This window comes from Anabrus simplex, chromosome 8 (assembly GCF_040414725.1).
Source record: "Anabrus simplex isolate iqAnaSimp1 chromosome 8, ASM4041472v1, whole genome shotgun sequence".
NCBI lineage: Eukaryota > Metazoa > Arthropoda > Insecta > Orthoptera > Tettigoniidae > Anabrus > Anabrus simplex.
This window is the reverse complement of record NC_090272.1, coordinates 77,023,072-77,048,583: the sequence shown is the minus strand read 5'-3', so window position 1 is coordinate 77,048,583 and position 25,512 is coordinate 77,023,072. Positions and strand designations below refer to the sequence as shown.

Below are 25,512 nucleotides of genomic sequence, written 5' to 3'. Positions count from 1 at the left end.
TAAGATAATATTTCTTGTGTTTCTTCCACGCTTTGTCCCTGACCCCAGCCGGAGATCCGAATTGGGGACTATTTTACCTCCGGAATTACATTTAGTTCCAAAGCCCACCATCATTGCTGCATATCAAGGGATATCCAGTGGATCTTTAATGGAGTGGCCTTCTCCATCCTATGCCGTTGACCATACTGGTTCATCCACCTTTAGGAGCAGTTTACCACTCCACAGGCAAGAGAGTGCCCTATCCAATACCCGCTCATCTGCCCTCCTTGGAGGCCGTTGGCACTTGGTAAAGGCGGCCCCCTTATCCCGGGGGGTATTCGGTCCATATCTTCTATCCAAGAATAAAACCAACTTGGTAAGACTTGGGATTAGTTCTTGCGTCCTCCAAGCCGTTGGGAGACCTCTTCCGCCGTAGAGACCGTTGACCATTTTCTTTTTAGCCTCATTTGATCCGCGGGTGCTTATTTGATCATGCCTTATTCGTACCTGTCCTGCATATCTACAGGACGTCCCCTATTAGCCATTGGGACGCGCCGTGTCGGGGTTGAGGCCCCCAACCCCAGTGTCTCACGCAGGGTTGGTTAGCTCCTACTCATTTCAGAGCCAAACCCCCACGCAAGCTGACCAGGTTATATGTAATATGCTGTTAGTACAGAAGCCTCACTTTACTCATCTTAAAGATGGCTGACAATATGGGCCGGCTGTTTGACCTAGGCAACACTAACAATGCTAAACAGAGTGCCAATCTTCATCATAGTTTCTATGGTAGCAAAGACAAAAGAAACAGAATGGGTGAAAGTGTGGGCAAAGATGTTAGCCGAACTATTGGAACTATTGTAGCAGTTAACAAGATGGCTGACACTTACTGCACAAAATGTATAATAAATGTTACACTAAAAGCACTATCAAACGAGAGTATATTCTTTGGAAAACACTAACACAAACTCAGCACCCAAAGTAAGCCATAAATACTCCTCAGAAGCTCCATCCTGGTACTCAGTTTTTCTACCCTTATTTCTTTTCTGACCTCAACATTTCTTACTCTGTTCCTCCTTGGCTTTCCTACCATACTCCTCAGGAATTTCATCTGACTAGCCTGAATTTTACTCTCATTAGGAATTTCTCTGTTCCATACCAGATTCCTTACATTCTTGTAACAGGAAAAAAATGCCCAGAAAGGCAGCTTTCTTCATTAATGATGATATTTTGGGCTTCACTAATTTCTTTGTCCTCTTGGAAAGATTGATTTCTTTGTTCTCCTGGAAAGATGTGATCATCTGCCATGTAATTGTCCAGAGATCCGGCCAAAGTCTAATGTAGATGAATGACACTCCTTTGATTAGTTCATTCATGTGAAGTTCTTTACAAAAGATGGTGGGATGGTGTTGAGGATGGGGGCATGATAGATTAGAGCAGGGCCTCTCAAATGCCCAAAATCTCACGCATGCAAACAGCGGTGCAGAGTTCCTGTGCACAGTGCATCGGTCCTGCTCGGCTCGGATCGGACCAACACTTCGTCTCTGGGCTACTTGGCTAAGCTCGGCTCAACTCAGCTCAGATTTGGAGCGCTACAGAGCAAGTGAGGAAGTGGGAGACAGGGGGAGCGAGCGAGACAGAAAGAGAGAGACAGCGCTATTGCTCCAAATCGAGGAGTGGGGGTCTGCACTCTGCTCAACCAAGCGAAGTCATCTTTTGCACCGTGCACAGTGCATGCACCCTGAGAGGCCCTGGATTAGAGTGTCACTGACTTCTGATCAGGGCAGCTGCAGTTCAAATCCCAGCCAGAGCATGTCTTATGATGGTGGTTGTGGTTTTTTAGGTAGCCTAACTTGTAAGTCATCCCTAGTGCATTAACTCTTTTTTTGTTCTATTGGTCATATGTACATAGCAATCCTACTTCTATGGTATACAGTGATGAGCAGAATTAGAGATACCTGGCTGGTACTGTGTAGGACCTCCTTTCACCCTGATGAGGGTGGCAAGGCGGGATGGCATGGACTCGACAGTACACTGGAAGACTTTGGATGACATCCTGATTTACGACTGCTGCACAGCCTCCCATAATGCATGGAACTTTGTTGGAACAATGTCCAGGGCGTACACATTCCTCCCAGCAGCAACCTAGAGGTGTTTAATGGGGTGGAGGTTAAATGACTTTGGGTGCTAGGCAAGCATCCTCATGCCCACAGAGTGTTAATCGAAACAATCGGCCAAATTTCTGGTCCGATAAGCGAGTGTAGATGTAGCTCCCCTGCAAGGTGCTGAAGGCAAAGAAAAAAAGTGAGTGGATATGGTCTGACAGTGGGTTCCTCTAATCATTTGCTGGTGGGGGACATTGGCAGATGTACCAGGGGCCACATTTCATGCCATGTGCACAGTCTCCACACAAGGAACTGTACCCTGCTGGTGACAGGGTTCCATTACCTCATATGCTTGGTGAGGCACTTGTACTCTGCCATCAGCATGTACCAACTCATACCTCGACTCATCGAGAGTTCAGTGGTAATGTTCCTTTGCCTATGTCGGCTTCATTGCCTTACGACATGTGATTAGGAGAGGTCCCCTAGTGGGGCTGTGACTTCTGTACCCCTTGGAGAAAATGGTTCTGAATGTTATAGCTACTCGCACGTTGTTTTCTAAGATTGAATTCATGGATAATCTGTTGCACTGTGATCTATCTATCCATCCATTCTTACCTTCCAAGTTAGCCAACAGCAGTGATTTTTTCCTCAGCCCATGTACTCACGGTGCCCTCTTGACATGGTGGCCAGTGGGAAGTCCAGTGCCTGAATTGGGCTGCCATCAAATGTGCTGAGATCTCTCATCTTACCCATCCTGTGCTTAACTGTTTCTCTTACAGCCAGTAACAGTTCTGATGACATTGCAGTTGTGGGTCACGCTGTACTGTTACATTCGCCGGGCTGACTACAGTGTCATTTGTCTAAAATGGCAGCTATCCCTAATTCACTTGCTCGTCAGAGTATTTACATGATCTTTTAGCGACTGTGGAATTTATGTCATATTAAACATCTATTTTCATTGGAAACATGAACAGTTATCTTGTTAAAAAAAGAATTAGCTTTGACAGTAATTCAGCCTCCAATCCAGTAGTTTGACAATCATGAAAATAATTAGTTACGGGTAATTTGGGGAAAGTTAAGTTTTCTTGTTTAAGATACTTTCATCTCATCAAAAAAAAATTTGAGATTGGTTTCTCTGTTGGCTAGGGATTTTTAAAAAATATGTTAAGTAGTAAATGCATTATTTCTAATATGTGTAGAAAATTAATTTTATATATTCTATTTTTCAGGTGATTATAGGGTGTTAATTGGCCAAAATATACCCTACAGAAAATTAGGATTTGATTCACTTGAGAAATTTCTGAAAAGCATTCCTGATGTCTCCATTTCACGGTCAAGAACTGGTGAAATCATCCTAGATGCCATTCCAACCAAAAGTACAAAACATTTGGCTGATTTGATAGCCAGGCAGAAATCGGCACCAAAGAAGATAAGACCCCCACGGACTACTGTAAGTAATTGTTATGAGATTTTCATTGCTTCTTCGGTAACATGTTATAGCGATTTGTGTCTTGTATGTCCAGTTATAATTTTTTATACCATTCTTTTCCCAGCGTCGAACAGCTGCCTCGCAATGGAGGCCGCCTCCTTCCAGCAGCCGTAGGAATTTTGAAGACTCGTCATATCGTGGTAGAAGAGCTCCTCTGTCAGTAACAGTTCAGAATGTCGGCAGAGCTCAGCGTTTTGACAAATCTGAAAGGACGGTATGTATTATTCAAGATGCTGGATAGTCATTGCAGCACATTCAAGAACTTGGTATAACTCTTTGTGAGGTTGGGATGATACATGAGCAGTGTGTTACATGTATTGTTTCTAACATGGCAGGATTTTGAATATTGGCTGTAGTTACTTCAACTGCATACTTTCATGATAAGGTTCAAGATATTGTGGCATTTGTTGTACTATTTCATACATTTATTGACACTATTTTTGTGGTGTGCTGGTGCAGGCCTCTGTATTCCCATGTTATAGTTTGCTTGTATTATTAGAATATTGTCCAGTTCCATGGATGAATTGTTAGCAATGTGGTCTTCAGTTCAGAGGGCCTTGGGTTTGATTCCAGGCTGGTTGAGGATTTTAATTTAAAATGGTTAATTCCCTAGGCTGAGGGAACTGAGGTTTTGTTCTTTTTCCCAAAATCCTTGCAACTCGTAGACAACACAACACACAACACTATCCTCCACCATAACAACACATAGTTTCCATACAGAGCAGATGCCACCCACTGTCGTCAGAGGGTCTGCCTTACAAGGGCAGCACCAGGGTAGAAATAACTAAACAAAACTGAATATTCTTTGTCCTGTAATTTTGTGTGTTTAATCTCTGTGAGATGCCAGAAGGATAATGTGAGTTGTAACTAGGAAGGCATGCGTAAGTTTATTTCTCTTATTGGTATAAGGACACATGCTTCAATGTGATAGTAATTATTTCCCTCAGCTAATCCTCAGGAATGGGTTTTGTGCTTATGATGTGGAGTCCCTAGTAAAAATATGTGGGAGTTGTGTTGAAGCCATGGCCACGGGTCTTTTGGGCTTAGAATATATTGTGTGGGTGTAAGAAACAAGTGAATGCAGAGTTTAGGTATGCTGAAATCAGCTTATTTTTCAGTCCCCATGAACTTGATTACATCTTCTTGAATGTATTTTGTTTGGCTGTATCTATTTGTATAGGTAAAAGGGAGTAGTGGAATAATACTCTGTTGTGGCTTGAAGCACCCGGCTGCTTTCACTACCTTATGTTGTCAGTACTCATTTACACAGCCTCGGACATTTTGGACTTGTTTGCATATGACTTATTCTTTTTTTTTTTCCCCCCCTTGTTTGCATTTGTGGTAGGATTGAAACACCTTTAAATTCAAATATTGAGGTATTTTTGAAATGTTAAAAAAATCCTCAACCTCTTTCCTCCTTTTTCAGACTCCTCAATATAATGATTATCGACAGACAATACAACGCATTATACCTAAATTCACCAAGGTAAAAAGGAGTTTCCTCTGTTGATAGAAATTAGACTGTTCCATTTCAAACTCAAACAAAGTGATACAAATCTATTAGAAACATCTAATTAAGGCTGAACTTATTATTACATCATGCACCAAGGACGAAAACACTTCACATCCAGAAGAAGAAGAAGAAGCAAACATAAACAACAAGCATATAATCAGTGTTTAACAAGTTTTGTTAAGGATTTTAAAATTGCTTTAATGCACTCTTTGTCTTTGTCTTTTTTTTTTAACGCTTTTAGCTGAAGATATCTCCAAAAGGAGACTAAGCATGTCCTAAAATAGACTACTATTTTAAGTGTTAATTATATGGAAATTACCTGTAAATCAAAGTTGAACTAGTGCTATCGTGTTGGTCCAGAATTGTGCTAATTTTACCCCCGCATGCGCTGCTCACTGTTACTCCATCTGACTTTGAAAACTATTTGTATAGATTCTTTGGACCTTCCTCTTTTCAACTTCTTCCTAGTTTTTATAATGTCAAAATTACTGAAGGAAGTCTGATGTACACTTTCAGGGACATGGGATCCTGTACTGGAATGAAACGATAGATGTATTCTATGTCAAAAATAGTTCTAAAGGCAGGAATACACTTGCCATTTATCATTGGGAGACAGAGAGAGAGAGAGAGAGAGAGAGAGAGAGAGAGAGAGAGAGTGTGTGTGTGTGTGTGTGTGTGTGTGTGTGTGTGTGTGTGTGCGTGCGTGTGTGTGTGTGTGTGTGTGTGTGTGTGTGTGTGTGTGTGTGTGTGTGTGTGTGTGTGTGTGTGTGTGTGTGTGTGTGTGTGTGTGTGTGTGTGTGTGTGTGTGAAAAATGAACTTCTCTCTATGTACAGAACAACTTGTCTATCACCACCTGGAAAATGAACCATATTATGTGGTGTTTTGACAGTTCCTTAGTCTGTGTTTTAAACCAATAATCAAGCCCTTATTTGACCATTCCATCGTAATCTGCTTAATTCTAAGGTTTCCAACAGACTCATATCCAATCCAAGTTGCTACTAGATATTCTCATTCATTACATCCCCTCTCCTAACGTTTTGGAGACAAGAATGGAGGAACTTCATTTCAGTGGCTTGAAAGTGACTCTTTGTGGGTCCAATTTAAGTAGCTTCTTTCACTTACTAAGTTGCAGTTGATACAAGATATGTTTTGTTCAGGGTATTTTCAAGCTTGTCCCAAAGTAGTTGACAAATGAAGTGGTAGGATTTTAAATCCATCTTATATCCTGTTGCCTGTTAGTTTTGGATATTATCAGAAGAAATGAAGCTCTCTAAGTATTTGAAGTTTTTAATAATATCCACTTCATTTTATACTCACTGGAGGTCTACTCCAGCATTTTGACTAGTCACCAAAGCAATTCTTTCAAATTCTTCTTGCCAAAGATCTAATTTAGCTTGTACGTCTGTTTCAGTCTTTCTGGAAAATAAATCGTCGTCATCATCATCATCATCATCATCATCATCATCTGGAGCAGTTTCCAACCACGGGCTGGGTCTGCTTGGAACATAAGCCTCTCCATCATTTTCTGTCCATCCACCACTTTTCTTCTCTCACTGTCGTCCAATTCCCTCCTCTTGCCTCGATGCTCATCCTTACACCTTTCAGCCACCTGTCCCACAGTCTGTGTCTAGGTCTCCTTCCCTTCAATTCCATTTGTGATGTCTTTCTTGGCATCCTCTTTTCTCCCATTCTCTTAACATGTTCATACCACTGCAGCATTGATTTTTCTATCTTTTCCTGTAGGTATTGCTACCATACTACCCACGCCATTGCCCCATAGAACTACATGACAGCATCATTGTCCCCATTGTCCCTGCAAGCTGGTTTCAAGAGAGGGAAAAGCTGCTCATCACAGGTGTTAAAATTAAGTCAACACAGAAGATGGTTTTGAAAGCCGGAATATCACAGGAGCTGCATTTATAGATCTCTCCTCTATGAACCATGTGACCTTGCCGTGGTGGGGACGCTTGCGCGTCCCAATGATGCAGATAGCCGAGCCGCAGGTGCAACCATATCGGATGGGTATCTGTTGAGACATCAGACTAACGAATGGTTCATCGAAAGGGGGGTAGCAGCCTTTCGGAAGTTGCAAGGGCGGCAGTCTGGTTGATTGACTGATATGGCCTTGTAATAATACTCAACATGGCTTAGCTGTGTTGATACTGCTACACGGCTGAAAGCAACGGGAAACTACAGCCGTAACTAACTCCCGAGGACATGCAGCTCTCTCTGTATGAATGATGTACTGATGATGGCTTCCTCCCGGGTAAAATATTCCGGAGGTAAACTAGTCCCTCATTCGGATCTCCGGGTAGGGACTACATGAGAGGGGGCGATCATCAGGAAGATGGATACTGACATTCTACGAGTCGGAGCGTGGAATGTTAGAAGTTTGAATCGTTGTGGTAGGTTAGAGAATCTGAAAAAGGAGATGGATAGACTAAAGTTGGATGTAGTTGGTATGAGTGAAGTACGTTGGCAGGAAGAACAGGATTTTTGGTCAGGTGACTACCGAATTATCAACACAGAATCAAACAAGAGAAATGCAGGAGTTGGTTTAATAATGAATAAGAAAATAGGGCAGCAGGTAGGCTACTATGACCAGCATAGTGAAAGAATTATTGTCGTCAAGATAGACACCAAACCAATGCCCACCACAATAGTGCAGGTCTATATGCCTACTAGTTCAGCGGATGACGAGGAAATCGAAAGAATATATGAAGAGCTAGAAGATTTAATACAATATATAAAAGGTGACGAGAATCTAATTGTGATGGGAGACTGGAATGCAGTGGTAGGCCAAGGAGGAGAAGGTAATACAGTAGGAGAATTCGGATTGGGACAAAGGAACGAAAGAGGAAGTTGGCTGGTTGAATTCTGCACTGATCATAATTTAGTCCTTGCCAATACTTGGTTCAAACACCGCAAACAACGACTGTATACGTGGACGAGACCCGGAGACACTGGAAGATATCAAATAGACTTCATTATGATTAGACAGAGATTCAGAAACCAGGTGTTGGATTGCAAAACTTTCCCAGGAGCAGACGTGGACTCTGACCACAACTTGTTGGTCATGAAATGCCATCTGAAGTTGAAGAAATTGAAGAAAGGAAAGAATGCAAAAAGATGGGATCTAGACAAGTTGAAAGAAAAGAGTGTGAGGGATTGTTTCAAGGAACATGTGGCACACGGGCTAAATGAAAAGGCTGAAGGAAACACATAGAGGAAGAGTGGATAGTCATGAAAAATGAAGTCAGTAGGGCTGCTTAAGAGATGTTAGGAAGGAAGAAATGATCAACTAAGAATCAGTGGTTAACTGAGGAGATACTAGACCTGATTGATGAACGACAGAAATACAAGAATGCTAGAAATGAAGAGGGCAGAAAAGAATACAGGCAATTAAAGAATCAAGTGGATAGAAAGTGCAAGGTAGCTAAGGAAGAATGGCTGAAGGAGAAGTGCAAGGATGTCAAAGGTTGTATGGTCCTGGGAAAGATAGATGCTGCATACAGGAAAATCAAGGAAACCTTTGGAGAAAGGAAATCTAGGTGTTGAATATTAAGAGCTCAGATGGAAAGCCACCTCTAGGGAAAGAAGACAAAGCAGAAAGATGGCAAGAACATATCAAACAGTTGTATCAAGGTAAAGATGTAGATAATTTGGTTCTGGAACAAGAAGAGGCTGATGAAATGGGAGACCCAATTTTGAGGTCAGAGTTTGACAGAGCTGTGAGAGACCTAAATAGGAACAACGCACCTGGAATTCATGATATTCCTTCTGAATTACTGACTGCTTTAGGAGAATGCAGCATGGCAAGGTTATTCCATTTAGTGTGTAAGATGTATTAGACAGGAGAAGTCCGATCCGATTTTCGGCAGAATGTTGTTATACCTATTCCCAAGAAAGCTGGTGCTGACAGGTGTGAAAACTACCACACCATTAGTTTAGTATCTCATGCCTGCAAAATTTTAACATGTATTATTTAGAGAAGAATGGAAAAACAAGTTGAAGCTGAGTTGGGAGAAGATCAATTTGGCTTCAGAAGAAATGTAGGAACACGTGAAGCAATCCTGACTTTACGTCTGATCTTAGAGGATCGAATCAAGAAGGACAAGCCCACGTACATGGCATTCGTAGATCTAGAAAAGGCATTCGATAATGTTGATTTGACCAAGCTATTTACGATTCTGAAGGTGATTGGGATCAGATACCGAGAACGAAGAATTATCTACAATCTGTATAAAAATCAGTCTGCAGTGATAAGAATCAAGGGCTTTGAAAAAGAATAGCAATCCATAAAGGAGTGAGGGAAGGCTGCAGTTTGTCCCCCCTCCTCTTCAATGTTTACATAAAACAGGCAGTAAAGGAAATCAAAGAGGAATTTGGAAAGGGAATCACAATCCAAGGAGAGGAAATCAAAACCTTGAGATTTGCCGATGATATTGTTATTTTATCCGAGACTGCAGGAGATCTCGAAGCTGCTGAATGGTATGGACGAAGTCTTGGGTAAGGAGTACAGGATGAAAATAAATAAGTCCAAAACAAAAGTAATGGAGTGCAGTCGAATGAAGGCAGGTGATGCAGGAAATATTAGATTAGGAAATGAAGTCTTAAAGGAAGTAGATGAATATTGTTACTTGGGGAGTAAAATAACAAAAGATGGCAGAAGTAAGGACATAAAATGCAGACTAGCACAAGCAAGGAAGAGCTTTCTTAAGAAAAGAAATTTGCTCACTTCAAATATTGATATATGAATTAGAAAGATGTTTTTGAAGACTTTCGTGTGGAGCGTGGCATTGTATGGAAATGAAACATGGACGATAACTAGCTCAGAAAGAAAGAGAATATTAACTTTTGAAATGTGGTGTTACAGAAGAATGCTGAAAGTGAGATGGATAGATCGAATCACGAATGAAGAGATACTGAATCGAATTGGTGAGAGGAGATTGATTTGGCTAAATTTGACAAGAAGAGATAGAATGATAGGACACATCTTAACCTCTTCAGGGGCAAATTAATTAAATTTAATTTTTTTCCTCCTGGTTTTTTATATGGTACATTGAGGGTGAAATACCATAATTATTTACTTATTTTTTAGAAATCACTTAATACCACCCTAAAACTAACCTTTATGTTAATGGCAACATTTGTGTACACAGTGCATAGGTGGACCAATCAAGGAAGCTATTATAAAAATTATTTCTTCTGTGAATAGGCTATTGTAGTATAGGTATGGTGTTTCTGGTTGTCCAGAAACAGTACAAATAAAATTTCCAAGGAAGGATGGGGGTTATTCAGCAAAATTGTTATCTTTTCCTGCATGCCTTATAGAATTTTGGTTTATTGTAGGATTAGCTTTGGTTTGCAATTGTATATGATCAAGAGTAGGACTTGTTATGTTGAATGGATCACCGTTTTTTTGTTTGTGCTGTTTGTGAAATATCGCGGCTCTCAGAAACTGATGGAGAAGATAACTGGAGCTCTTTTTCCACAACACTTTCATTTCATCACCTGACTCACTCTCTTCATGTGTGGCTATTATTTCAAAATCTGAACCATTTGGGTCATCTTGAAGAGTGTCTAGAATATGAAGAATATCCTCTCCACTTAATATTCGACTCATATTAAGCTACAAAGAAGAGCAATCCCCATTCAGTTTAATAAATTAACATTTCTGAAAGTAAAAAGTGAGGTTATGTTATAACGTAATGAGTGCCACATTTGAGCATTGGGCACATGCGAGGCCATTTGTATATTATTGATTTCGACAGATGATTTCATAAAAGCACATACAACTATTATGACAATATTATCTTCAAGTTGTCGTTTACTGTATTAAAAATTTTCAGTGTTCGAAATTTATTATAACGTAACGAAATCACTTACCAATATATCAAATTCTCACACCAGGATGAAGCATTCACCTAACATAACAAACATAACAGCTGTGAACAAAGTGCTGCTTTATGGATAAGAAACGTGGTTGCTGCAAACACAACAGATCTTAAAGGCCACATCTCTGCACTCTGAGCATTGGAGTACCATTTAGAAGCACATTTAAAATACACTGAAGTTAATGGCATCAAATGTGTCGATGCCCCTGAAGAGGTTAAGACACCCAGGACTTGTGCAGTTGGTTTTTGAAGGAAGTGTAGGTGGTAAGAACGGTAGGGTTAGACCAAGGTTTGAATATGACAAGCAGATTAGAGCAGATGTAGGATGCAGTAGTTACGTAGAAATGAAAAGATTAGCCCAGGATAGGGTGGCATGGAGGGCTGCATCAAACCAGTCTATGGACTGATGACTCAAACAACAACAACAACAACGGCAACTTATGATACTGTTAATCACCAAATTCTCCTAGAAAAGGCGTATAGCATGACAAAGGACTTTCATCTAACTTGTGCCATTAGAAACCTACTTCAAAATCAAAGTTTCTTCGTTGAGTTCCAGGGAAAAAGAAGCATGTGGAGGATACAGAACAGACTACCTCAGGGAAGCGTGTTGGCACCAATGCTTTTCAATATTTACATCAATGATCAGCCTCTTCCTGCCAGGATGAATAGTTTCATCTATGCTGATTATCGTGTCATCACTTCTCAGGGGGATAACTTTGAGACGATTGATCAAACATTGTCCAAAGCTCTAGACACTCTCGCTGGCTATTACAAGAAGAATCAACTAACACCAAACCCAGCTAAGATGCAAACCTGTTTTTTCCATCTAAACAACAGAAGCTTCCCGAACTCTGAAGATCACTCGGCAAGGCATAGCATTACAACACTGCCCTACCCCGAAGTACCTTGGAGTCACTCTGGATTGTGCCTTAACCTACAGAAAACATTGTTTGAACATCAAGCAGAAAGTGGCTGATTAGAAACAGTATTGTGTGGATGCCAACTGGAACATCGTGGGGAGCACAACCAGGCACAGTGAGGATATCTGCCCGCTCTGCTATTCTGCAGCTGAATGCGCACGCTCGGTGTGGTACAAATCTTGCCATGCCAAAGCAGTTGATGTAGCACTCACCGTGACCTGCCACATTATTACTGGATGTTTGAGACTTACACCTTTGGAAAAAGTGCATTGCCTTGCAGGGGTAGCACCTCCCGATAGCCGCCGTGAAGTGGCAGCCAAGAAAGAAAAGAGAAAGACGTTGACATCTGAAGTCCACTCTTTGTTTGGATATGAGCCATCATGCCAGCGCCTTAAGTCTAGGAACAGCTTTTTGAGAGTAATGAAACACTTGCAGGAACAGCGCAGCAAGCAAGAATTCAAGAATGGTGCACCGGGAGTCAACATACAAGTATCAGTCAATGGATGACCCCAAAAGAGGAACTCCCTCCTGGCCATGTTACAGATTGGGTGAATTGGAGAGCAGTGAATAGACTGCGCTCTGGTGCTACGTGGTGCAGGGTCAACCAAAAAAATGGGATTTCGAAGTGGATAGTGCCTTGTGTGTATGTGGAGAAGAGCAGACCACAGCCCATTTGCTGCAATGCAGTTCATGCCCATTCAGTTGCACAACAGAAGACCTGGTTAAAGCGAAGCCAAATGCACTTGATGTCGCAAGGTGTTGGGCTCACATACTTTAATGTGGCTCTTCGTCACTGAAGAATTTATATTATGTTTTATGGTTTTTCCTCATATGTAATTTAAAACACGTATGCTTCTGACATGATATAAATAAATACCCACGTTTCTGATCCATATGTCAAAATTGGCATCTGATCTGGGGAAAGGAGAGCAAAGAAGTGCAACAACAACTAGATGTACTGAACAAAAAAAAATTGAGAAGTATGGCTTGAAAATCAGTACAGAGAAAAGCAAGACTATGGTGATGTCGAGGGGGGGAAAGGCAAGGAAACGGCACTGTGAAAATTGGAAGTCAGAGTCTGGAAATTGTGGACAGCTTTAAATACCTAGGAAGTGAATTAATGCAAAATGCTAGCGTGGACATGGAGATTAGCAGGAGGGTACAGCTGAATAAATGCATTCTACCAAATTGTAAGAAAACTTGTTTGGAGCAAAGAAGTACCAAGGAAAAGGAAAGAGATGTATAAAATGTACTATGTACCCATACTGACTTATGCAGCTGAAATTTGGACTTTGACTAGCAGTCAGGTGAGTAGAATTCAAGCCAGTGAGATGAAATTCCTTAGAAGTATGATATGAAAGACAAGGAAAGACAGAGTGAGAAATGAAGATGTTAGGAAGGAAGTTGGGATAGGAAAGCTAAATGAGAGTTGAAAAGAATAACAGCTTATAAATCTATTATAAACTAAGGTTGTTTGGCATGTTTTGAGGATGGAGGAGAATAGAATTCCAAGACAGATGCTGAAGGCAAAGTGCGAGGGAAAGAGAGCAAGAGGAAGACCTAGAACAAGGTGGATTGAATCAGTGAAGAGCGGCATAAGAGGACGAAACTTAGACTGGGACAAGATCGTGGAAGGAAAGAGGAAGATGGAGAAGTGCCATAAATACCCCAACCTGGCAGGAGCTGGATAAGAGGAAATGATGATGATGATGATGTCAAAATTGGCACAAAGTAAGTCTTGTAGATAATTCCTTTACATCACTGTGGTATATCCCTTTTCCATATCAGTCCTCTCACACTCTTAAAGAATCCATTTGCACCCCTTCCTCTTTTATTGATTTCCATCCTCTTTCCTCCATTTTTTTTCAATTACACTTATCAGGTATTTAAAACTTTCAGCTCTTTTCAACTGCTCCCCTCCTAATGTCATGCCATTATATGCTCGGTTCTTGTTTTGTGTCTCTGAAAAATAAATTACCCAATCCAGTTCCAATATTTTTTATGCGAATAATAATTATTAATAATAATTCTTTTCAGGTTAAAATTACACCAGAGTCCCGACAGGAGTCCCGACAGGAGTCCCGACAGGAGTCCCGGCCAGAGTCTCGACCATCAGTATCTTCAAGAGGGAGAGGGATTTCCCAGCCCAGTCGCCCATCACATACGTTCGAGGTGCCTCCAAGATTTCTGAGGTTGAGCATGCAGGATACCTCCGTTAACAAAGTTCAGTCACAGGCTCCTTTTAGTCCTGCAGATCGAGATCCTCCTGCAACGTTGCAGATACATTCTTCTCCCATAGCTTCTCCAATTGCTTCTCCTACAAATAGTGATAGCTCACAGGGTCAGCATTCAGTTGATTCTTTTTCTAGTTCGACTGGAATTCCGCAGCAACCACCACTTTCCATAATTCATCCCTCTGTGTCTGGAACAGCAGTTAACTCTGGGGCAACTAGTGTGGCTGTGAATGTAAGTATTTGTTATTTATTTTGGAATGCTTTTTGTGTTATTCAAGGGGTATCTGTTGGATATATAATGTCTTGAAGCATGGCTTGAGTAGGTTTACTTCGTGCGAGTCGTTATTATATGAGCAACTTTGGGTAATTGCTGTTGTAATAACATTGTTGCAACATGCGACCCGCTCATCTCCACCTTTTGGCATTGAGCGCTGTCGTGGCTGATAAGTGGCAATTCTACTTGTGGGAGTCATAGGTGTCTGTGTTGTGGAAGCGATGCCAACTTCTCTCTCTCTCTTCCCTACCTCCTTAAAATAGATTCATCATCATGAATGATAATTGGAATGATTTCCATGGGCATTTTGAATCCAGAATTTTGCTGCTCTGGATATACAGAAATTCGTAACAGTTCAAGCCACGCCTAACCTTGACTAAGTGTAATGTGCTCTCATGTCCCATGTCCGAATATAGGTTGTGGAGACGTTTCCTGTGTTGTAAGTTCATGTCTAGATGATGTATGTCTCCTTGCACAAAGATTCTGAGATCTGTGACATAGAAACAAAGACGATGAAAGTACAACATAAAACAGAGGAAGTAAGAATAAAGATACAGTAACTTAAATGCCAGAAAAACTCAGGAAATTGAATTAATTCCAGAATTAAGGCATAGCTGGTAGTGAATGAGGAGGAATTAGAAGATCAAACTGATTACTTAGTGTATGTTGGTAGCATTGTTCAGAAAGATGGAGGAGCATAAGATGACATGAAAAGGTGAGTCTGGGAGACATAGTCTTTGTGTAACTTTACTCTGTTTGGCAAAACAGTGTCTCGAGAAGAGCAAAACTTCCACTGTTCACCAGCAATACGAATGCAGTTATTTCATATGGCTGTGGAACAAAGCAGATAGTAAAAGTTTACAGGCCCTTGTTAACTGTTGCCTGTGTCAAATGATAAATGTGAGATAGTGAGATACGATATAAAATAATGACCTGTGGAAGGCAACAAACCAAAAAACAATAAATGTCTCGATTAAGGAGAGAAAGTGACAGCGGATTGGCCACACATTAAGGAAGCCGCATAGAGCTATAGAAAGATCTGCACTGGATTGGAATCCATAAGGTGCACAGAGACATGGTCACCTGAGAAAGGCCTGTAGGGGAACTGCTGAAGAAGAACCCAAAGTAACTGGGAAATCCTGGAGTGAAGTAAAGCAGCTGGCTAGGTGCAGCAGGAAATAAGTCAAGTTTGCGTATATTACAGAACTCGGGTTTGAGTTACCACTGATGTGTTCACTGCTCTTTTCTATTTGATGCTGTGCATTTGTGTCATTGTGTGCTGACTAGTAATAGAATTATTAAGAAATAAGAGAGACATGGTATTGCGCAGCAAGATGTCCTCCTGCCATCTTGGTAAAAAATCAAGCAACTGTTTCCATTTGTTCTCATGTAACTGACCTGTACCTATTCATATATATGCCATAAGTACGAGTCATTCAGACAGGAAATTAAATTGAGGATGCTCTAGAAAAATTATATATAATTCCATATATGGATGCAAATTTTTTTCCATAACATTTTTCTAAATAGAATGTGAAAATTTAAATATTGTTGTTGACACTTAATTCTTACCTTGTGAAACCTCTGTTGTACTCATTCTGTTAGAATATGATAACGGTTTTTGAATATGTTCACAAAAATCGTGCACAAGCATGTATTTGATATGAAATAGTCCTAGACAAGATAACTACTAATTGGAGCAAGGGTGTCACCATCCCCCTGTTTAAGAAAGGACATTGCCGAAAATGCTCCAACTACCAGGGAATAACACTCCTTTCTCATGGGCTTAAGAATATTGAAAAAGTCTTTGAGAACAGATTGCGATTGTAGCCACAGCTAGAAGAGAAGACATATGACATCATTGCAAGAGAGAAGATATGGGAATGCTAGAGAAAAAGGAATGTGCCAGAGGGATTGGTGAAGAAAGTTCAGATGCTGTATGAGCACTGTACCAGCTGTGTGCGATTGTGTGACTGACATTCATCCTGGTTCCAGACCAAAAGTGGAGTCCAGCACCATCATGGATGACATAATAAAGAACATCAAGAAAACCTGTGGTGAACTACAGTAAATGCAGTGGCTATTGGTGATGATGTTGTGATCTGGGGAGAAACTGACGATAAAGTACGGTTGAGACTCATTGAATGGAAGGTTTAGTTCCAGGAATTCAATCTGAAGATAAGCAGACCCAAAACAGTAGTGATGGCAATAAACGGAGAGGGACGACCAGCTAACATCATGCTAGGAAAACATCACTTAGAAAGTGTAGAAAACTTTATGATCAACCTGCATAAGCAGAAACGTATCAGGAAGAAGAAGAGAAGAAGAAAACTTCACATACCTTGGCAGTGTAATATCTCGAGATACACTAGCCACAAAGGAGGTGGCAAATAGTGTGCAGAAGAGCTCTCACTTTTACCAGCAAGTACAAACACTCCTCTGGGATTTCAAAGTATTAATAAAATCAAAGCTGGTGGTGTTCAGTCAGTACTTCATACCAGTCTTAACCTTTTCCTCTTCTTCTTCATTCATCCCCTTTTCCAGCCCTCCACCTAACTCGATCTTTCCACCATTCCTCTTCTAGTACTTTATTGCTATCGATTCCTCTATTTGCAACACAGTTCACAACAGAGCTCCTCCCCCTCATTCTAGGCGGTCCCCAAGGCCTCTTTCCAGTCTCTGTATCTGTGAATGTTCTCTTTTGTATTCTCTCTCGTGGCATTCTCATCATGTGTCCAAACCATTTTAGCTTTGCTAAAAGTTTACACACTCCCACGCTTCTCCTTATTCCCTCATTTCGTATTCTATCTCGTCTAGTCTTTCCCTGTATGCTCCTCAAGAACCTCATTTCAGCTGCTTGTATCTTACTTTGGTTCTGCTTAGTCAGCGTCCAGGCTGCTGAAGGACGAGTATAAAGCCTTCTTGCACTTCGTTGGTACATCTTTTTTCCATCTTAACGTCTTAATGTTGTTTGAGTCATCACTCCATAGACTGGTTTGATGCAGCTCTCCATGCCACCCTATCCTGTGCTAACCTTTTCATTTCTACGTAACTATTGCATCCTACATCTGCTCTAATCTGCTTGTCATATTCATATCTTGGTCTACCCCAACCGTTCTTACCCCCTACACTTCCTTCAAAAACCAACTGAACAAGTCCTGGGTGTCTTAAGATGTGTCCTATCATTCTATCTCTTCTTCTCGTCAAATTTAGCCAAATCGATCTCCTCTCAGCAATTCGATTCAGTATCTCTTCATTCGTGATTCGATCTATCCATCTCACCTTCAGCATTCTTCTGTAACACCACATTTCAAAAGTTAATATTCTCTTTCTTTCTGAGCTAGTTATCGTCCATGTTTCATTTCCATACAATGCCATGCTCCACACGAAAGTCTTCAAAAACATCTTTCTAATTCATATATCAATATTTGAAGTGAGCAGATTTCTTTTCTTAAGAAAGCTCTTCCTTGCTTGTGCTAGTCTGCATTTTATGTCCTTACTTCTGCCATCTTTTGTTATTTTACTCCCCAAGTAACAATATTCATCTACTTCCTTTAAGACTTCATTTCCTAATCTAATATTTCCTGCATCACCTGCCTTCGTTCGACTGCACTCCATTACTTTTGTTTTGGACTTATTTATTTTCATCTTGTACTCCCGTTTGACTTGTGGGCCAGCAACGCCATAGGTAAGCACCAACATTCTCTCTTCATCAACACTTTAACAAAACCTTCCCAAGTTTTTTCTTTCATTCTCATCATATTAATACAGTTTTTCTCTTCATTTCAGAACCAACCAATCAACAACATTATTTCAACAGCCCCATTAAACTCCCACAACATTCGTCAATAATATAAAAATTTCCAATATCAACATTTTGAAAAAATATTGTCAATCTGTTAAGAAAACAACAGCCATTCAACCTTCGTGTTAAAATCTTACCAACGTAGAGAATAACAGCTCATCATCTCTACAAACTTACTCAGATGAATCAAAATAAATTTAAGCCAACTATAAACTACTTGACAGCACAGTCTCGCTGAACCCATCTATAAATAACTTATGAACTGTTGACCATTAAACATTAAGGGCAAATATACGCTGGCATCAATACAATTGCGCAACATTTGGAATGTTTTTCCTTCACATTTTACATTTTATATTCATTAATGTAATCTTTTTCATATGTGTATATTAACATGTTATTTACCTATACTTCAAACTCTGACTACGGCTTTAAGCCATCAACTGTCACTTATGATACCTCCATTTTTAAGTGTACCATCTAAGAACCTACTATTTTAATATCATTTAAACGTACTGTATATCTTAATTGAAATGATTTTATATGCTTTCCACTATGTATTTAAAACCTAATATTGACTAAGGCTTCAAGCCATCATCCGTACTACTGTACCATCTAATGTCGTCCTATTCATCAAGTGTACTACACATTGTTCATCATTATATTAGATTCTTAGTTGTTTTATGAACATTTTTATAATAGCTGTAGAATGTTTGAAATGTTGTCTGACAAAAGTAATAAGGTTTTGATTAGTGACTGAAGATGCCTCACAGTAAGAGGCGAAACATGTCTCACATTTGAAAAATGTTTTGACTTAAATGTCAACATCTTATATTGTATTGAATAGGTGGAAATAAATTTTAAATATTTTCGTGTATATTTTACGAAACTTTTAATACGGACAAAAAATGATTTTCATCACTTGTAATAAGTGCAAGGATGTCGAAGGTTGTATGGTCCTAGGAAAGGTCGATGCTGCATACAAGAAAATCAAGGAAACCTTTGGAGAAAGGAAATCTAGGTGTATGAATATTAAAAGTTCAGATGCAAAGCCACTTCTAGGGAAAAGAAGACAAAGCAGAAAGATGGCAGGAACATATCCAACAGTTGTATGAAGATAAAGATGTAGATAATTTGGTTCTGGAACAAGAAGAGGTTGTTGATGCTGATGAGTTGGGAGACCCAATTTTGAGGTCAGAGTTTGACAGAGCTCTGAGCGACCTAAATAGGAACAAGGCACCTGGAATTGATGACATTCCCTCTGAATTACTGACTGCCTTAGGAGAAACCAGGAGGGCAAGGTTATTCCATTTAGTGTGTAAGATGTATTAGACAGAAGAAGTCCGATCCGATTTTCGGCAGAATGTTGTTATACCTATTCCCAAGAAAGCCGGTGCTGACAGGTGTGAAAACTACCGCACCATTAGTTTAGTATCTCATGCCTGCAAAATTTTAACACGTATTATTTACAGAGGAATGGAAAAACAAGTTGAAGCTGAGTTGGGAGAAGATCAATTTGGCTTCAGAAGAAATGTAGGAACACGTGAAGCAATCCTGACTTTACGTCTGATCTTAGAGGATCGAATCAAGAAGGACAAACCCACGTACATGGTATTCGTAGATCTAGAAAAGGCATTCGATAATGTTGATTGGACCAAGCTATTTATGATTCTGAAGATGATAGGGATCAGATACCGAGAACGAAGAATTATCTACAATCTGTATAAAATCAGTCTGCAGTGATAAGAATCGAGGGCTTCGAAAAAGAAGCAGCAATCCAGAAAGGAGTGAGGCAAGGCTGCAGTTTGTCCCCTCTCCTTTTCAATGTTTACATAGAACAGGCAGTAAAGGAAATCAAAGAGGAATTTGGAAAGGGAATCACAATCCAAGGAGAGGAAATCAAAACCTTGAGATTTGCCGATGATATTGTTATTTTATCTGAGACTGCAGAAGATCTTGAGAAGCTGCTGAATGGTATGGATGAAGTCTTGGGTAAGGAGTACATGATGAAAATAAATAAGTCCAAATCAAAAGTAATAGAGTGCAGTCGAACGAAGGCAGGTGATGCAGGAAATATTAAATTAGGAAATGAAGTCTTAAAGGAAGTAGATGAATATTGTTACTTGGGTAGTAAAATAACTAACGATGGCAGAAGTAAGGAGGATATAAAATGCAGATTAGCACAAGCAAGGAAGAGCTTTCTTAAGAAAAGAAATTTGCTCACTTCAAACATTTGATATATGAATTACAAAGATGTTTTTGAAGACTTTCGTGTGGAGCGTGGCATTGTATAGAAGTGAAACATGGACAATAACCAGCTCAGAAAGATGGAGAATAGAAGCTTTTGAAATGTGGTGTTACAGAAGAATGCTGAAAGTGAGAGGGATAGATCGAATCACGAATGAAGAGATACTGAATCAAATTGGTGAGAGGAGATTGATTTGGCTAAATTTGACAAGAAGAAGAGATAGAATGATAGGACACATCTTAAGACACCCAGGACTTGTTCAGTTGGTTTTTGAAGGAAGTGTAGGTGGTAAGAATGGTAGGGGTAGACCAAGGTATGAATATGACAAGCAGATTAGAGCAGATGCAGAATTCAATAATTATGTAGAAATGAAAAGGTTAGCACAGAATAGGGTGACATGGAGGGCTGCATCACACCAGTCTATGGACTGATGACTCAAACAATAACAACAGCAATAACTTCTAACTTATGAATAAGATATCGTGAGTTCACCCAGCTTTCACTCCCCTAAAGCAAAGTTGATCTGGGATAGTTTTGTCCGGGAGCTGACTTCCTTCATACAGAATACTGTTGATCACAATTGTGAGCTGACTGCATTAGCTTTGCTGCACCTTGATTCACTTTCACTTACTATACTACCATCCTGGAAGAACATACATCCTAAATACTTGAAATTCTCTGCCTGTTCCAGCTTTGTTTCTCCAATCTGACCTTCAGTTCTCTTGGATTGCTTATCTACTGACATCATTTTAGTCTTGGAAAAGCTGATTTTCATACCATACTCATTGCACCTATTTTCACATTCCAAGATATTAGACTGCAGGCTTTCGGCACAATCTACCATTAACACTGCCACTTAATATCTGTCAGTAGATGATCCATGTAAATTATGAACAACAAAGTTGAAAGATTACAGCCTTTTCTAACCCCTGTAAATATCTTAAACCAAGAACTCATTCTACCATCAATTCTCACTGCAGCCCAATTGTCAACATAAATTCCTTTGATTGATTTTAATAATCTGACATTTTTGTTTCTGTCTTGTATTTGGAGATGATTGACATCTTATTTTCTGTTCACCTCCTTCAGAAACATGAGTTTCTTTTGTCTGGTACGTTAAAAAAGATGAGCATTCTTAAAGTATACGTCGTCAACCTTTTGGAGCTTCACATGCTGTTATGGAGTTGGTTAAACATTGTTGTACTCATTGCTGTCTGCAGGCTTTGGTCATCATCTTCCATTGAATTTGTCATAGTCAAGTGTGGCATAATTCTGTATTTGAACTTACTATTTTAGAATTGGCAACAAATTTCATGGAACTTAAGCTCTCTTTCAGTTCGAATGTGTTTCATAAGAAATTTGGCAACACCCGCTGTGGGTGGGGGACACAGATGAAGAATACACCTACAGTATCCTCTGCCTGTCATAAGATTCACCTAAAAGGGGCAACCAAGAGATGATGGATTTTGAACCATGAGATTTATCTGTGATCGGTACCATCATGCAAGGAACACCATGGGTCGACTTTATTTGTGACTAGCTGAAGTACCCGTGCTTAGCTGCGGAATTCTACATTGTATACAGAATTATACGTTAGGTAGAGTACACGTTGTAAGCAAGACTGTATTAAATTGCATAGCTCCTACTGTTACCCTAGAAACGCGACTGAGAAATCACCAAATGTCTTTTCTCATATGAAGACTGCGTTTGGGAATTTTCAGTGTAATGGTAGGTCCGCTTACCTACCATCATTAACAATCAGGTTGGGGTGTTTTCATTATAATGGCACACTCGCTCTCCGTCTGCCTTTTTACATCCTCAGAAAGTCTGTCTTAGTGGTTTTCCCAACTGAAATGAACATAGGTCATTACAATGACGTCAGTGGGAATAGCGCGAGTAAAAGCAATGATTTCACATGAAATACTCGATCAAATGAAGAGCCACACTTTTTATCACTTTTAACGAACAGTACTACGCTGCCGATCTAACAGTCCAAAGTTCCAGGGCTGGAATGACCAAGCCGGAGATAGCCGTGATCCGTGAACACTCTTACTCTTTTTTCAGGGAGGGGGGTGGGTGGTGGTTAAATAGTGAAGAGTTTCAGGGCAAAAACTATGCCCTTTTACTAATCTGTTTCCTAAGAGAACCCGATGAGTTGGAAAATCTCAATTCATTACACTGGGAGTGGGAAAATCTTATCTTACTTGGAGGCAAATTTTTCCCTCCAAGCCAGAGGAGAAACCCCCTCTTCATTGCTAGTTTTGAATAAAATGAATGTAGAATTTAATAAAAGTGAAAAGGAAGAAGGTCTTTTTAAGAAACGGCTCTTTTCAGGGTAGAATTTTGAGTTATTTAGTGAATTGTAGTGCTATAATTTGGAATATGCCTAAATTGTAATTTTAGACCAGGTCATACTACTACTACTACTACTTTGCCTTAAGAGTGCACACTGCTCATTCAAAACAGTGTGTCAGAGTAGGGATTGAATAGCTGGAATACTATGATGAACCATTCAGTTACGTACCAGCAGAACGGTATCAGAAAATGTATGAACCAGAGGAATGACATGCTAAAGAAGAAAGTTTTCCATCTCACTAGCTATTTCCCGCCAGTATTCAGTCAGGCTGTTATACTCGGTACACAGCAGTAATCCCATCTATCCGATTTGAGCAGCAGCATAAGAGACAAAGAGCATCACCACAAACAATGGTCAAGGTAATGCTGTTATTGATCAGTGTTACGCGCTTTCAATATTGCAGGCCTTCACATTTAGTTTTCTTCTTACTCTGAAATACCACTCTTATCATAGTCGGTACGGTAAAATTGAATAAAACATAAATGGTCGGAAATTGTATTCTTTATAACTTTTGTTATGGTAGTACTTTTCGATAGGACCAATAACATAGGTATTTAAAAATTAAATTTTAGGCGTCTTCTCCTAAACTACAATTTCATACAGGGCGAATAAAGTTGTTTATAACTTAGTCTGTAGTTTCTTATTCCCCCACTCTATATATCGACTTTCATTAAATTCTGTTAACCCATTTTCTTGTGGCTCGGCCTTGAAATGGAGTTGGCAACAAAAATACAAATTCATGAGTATCTGTGTTATCAAAGCTGGTACGGGTACAATGTATGACATAAATGATCAGAAATTTAATTTTATATAATTTTCGTTATGTAGTATTTATCGATAGGACCACAAATAATATAAATATTTGAGAATTCAATTTTAGGCCTTCCCCTAAACTACCATTTCACTCAGCGTGAGTAAAATGATTTATAGCCCAGATTGTAGCGGTGCATCCCCCGTCTTTACATACCGATTTTCATTAAATTCTCTTCAGCCGTTTTCTCGTGATGCGTGTACATACATACAGACAGACAGACAGAAGTTACGGAAAAGTAAAAAAGTGCATTTCCTTGTTATTATGGATGTGACCGATACAGAAATAACATTCTTTTCAAATTCTGGGCAATGTACAGACGAAACTCTTATTTTATATATATCAGTACCACAATGTTAGGAATATCATTGATCTGTGATAAGTATCATAGTGGGGCTATCACTATGGGTTTACGGTATCCGTTATTAGTATCACTGCGTGCGGAACACCATGGGTTTATGTTGCTTGTGATTGGTATCACTATGTGAGGAACACTACAGCTGTGCAAGGAGCCTGTGATCAGTACTACTATGTGAGGAGCATCATGGGTCTGCGTTGCCTGCGAGTGCTGCTATTATGTGAGGACCACCATATGTCTGTGTTACCTGTGATTAGTACTATGTGAGAAACGCCGTTGGTCTACGTTACTTGTGATTAGTACTGCTACGTGAGGAGCACTAAAGTTCTACTTTACCAGCGATTACCACCATTATTAGGGGCCGATGACCTGGATTTTGGAACCCTTTGGGCAACAAGCATCACCGATATAGGATTTTCCTTTGGAAGCAGTCCCTTGTTCAGTTTATACCATTTTTTTAACTTATTTTATGAGAAAGTGGGCAATTGCAGGTCGGATCCATTGATTGTTTTAAGTTTATAATCATTGTTCTTCGTAGTCTGTTTGAATTCTAATCGGTGGATGGATTTTGGAATTTAACTTACAGTATCGTGGGTTTTATCTGCTGATTATTTTAATAATAATGTTTTTTGCTTTATGGCCCACTAACTACTTTTGAAGGTTTTTGAAGATGCAAAGGTGCCGGAATTTTGTCCCTCAGGAGTTCTTTTATGTGCCAGTAAATCTACCGACACGAGGCTGACGTATTTGAGCACCGTCAAATACTACCGGACTGAGCCAGGATCCAATCTGCCAAGGTGGGGTCAGAAGGCCAGCACCTCAACCGTCTGAGCCACTCAGCCCGGTTGCTGATTATTGTAAATTCATATTCATTCATCATCATCTCTTGAATTTTAATTGTCATTACATTTTGTCTCATCTCGTAATATTAGGGGGTGATTTTCTAGATGTTAGGCCCCTTAAACATCATTCGACGTCATCATCATGATCATCATAAAATTTGGCAAATTGCTTAGATTCCATGTGTAGTATTGCAATCAGAATGAGCAGTAAAAAGCTCAACTTCCCTGAAATCAAAATTACGATAAGAGTTATTATATCCAGCACCTTCCAGACCAAGGATTGCATATTATCCCATTTTGCTGTACATTAAGAGCACAACAATATCACTTGATTTTTGACTGCACCATTTGTACCACACATCACTGTAAATTGGTCTTTGTGTAATTCAAAGCCATCTGCCACTTTTTCAACACCATGTGTGATATTCCTGTTGGGTAAACAATGCTACAAGAAGTTGATCTAATTGGCGTTATATATTTGTTCTGGTGTTCGATTGTGCTCTTTCCACTATTTCCTCAAGCTTGTGAACATAGACTGTGACTGTGTCATATGATTTCTTTTTTGTCAGTTACAACCAACCCATGTGGAAAGGCAGACTCCTCTGTCGGTTCCATTTTCTAATACTGTTCTTTAAACTTTTCTGTGATCAGGTCCAGAGATAGATCATGTAATAGTAAAC

The 25,512-nt window shown here is 39.8% G+C and overlaps 1 protein-coding gene across 6 annotated transcripts in view; it reads left to right on the top strand.

Moving 5' to 3' along the window:
• LOC136878800 (tudor domain-containing protein 7) overlaps positions 1-25,512 on the top strand; it is a 299,722-nt gene that overhangs the window by 73,595 nt on the left and 200,615 nt on the right. For all 6 annotated transcript variants that reach the window (XM_067152283.2, XM_068229004.1, XM_067152285.2 and 3 more), the window contains exons 4-6: positions 3,311-3,531; positions 3,635-3,784; positions 13,942-14,370. In XM_067152283.2, the coding sequence (XP_067008384.2) occupies positions 3,311-3,531; positions 3,635-3,784; positions 13,942-14,370 (800 nt within the window). The remainder of the gene's footprint in view (positions 1-3,310; positions 3,532-3,634; positions 3,785-13,941; positions 14,371-25,512) is intronic.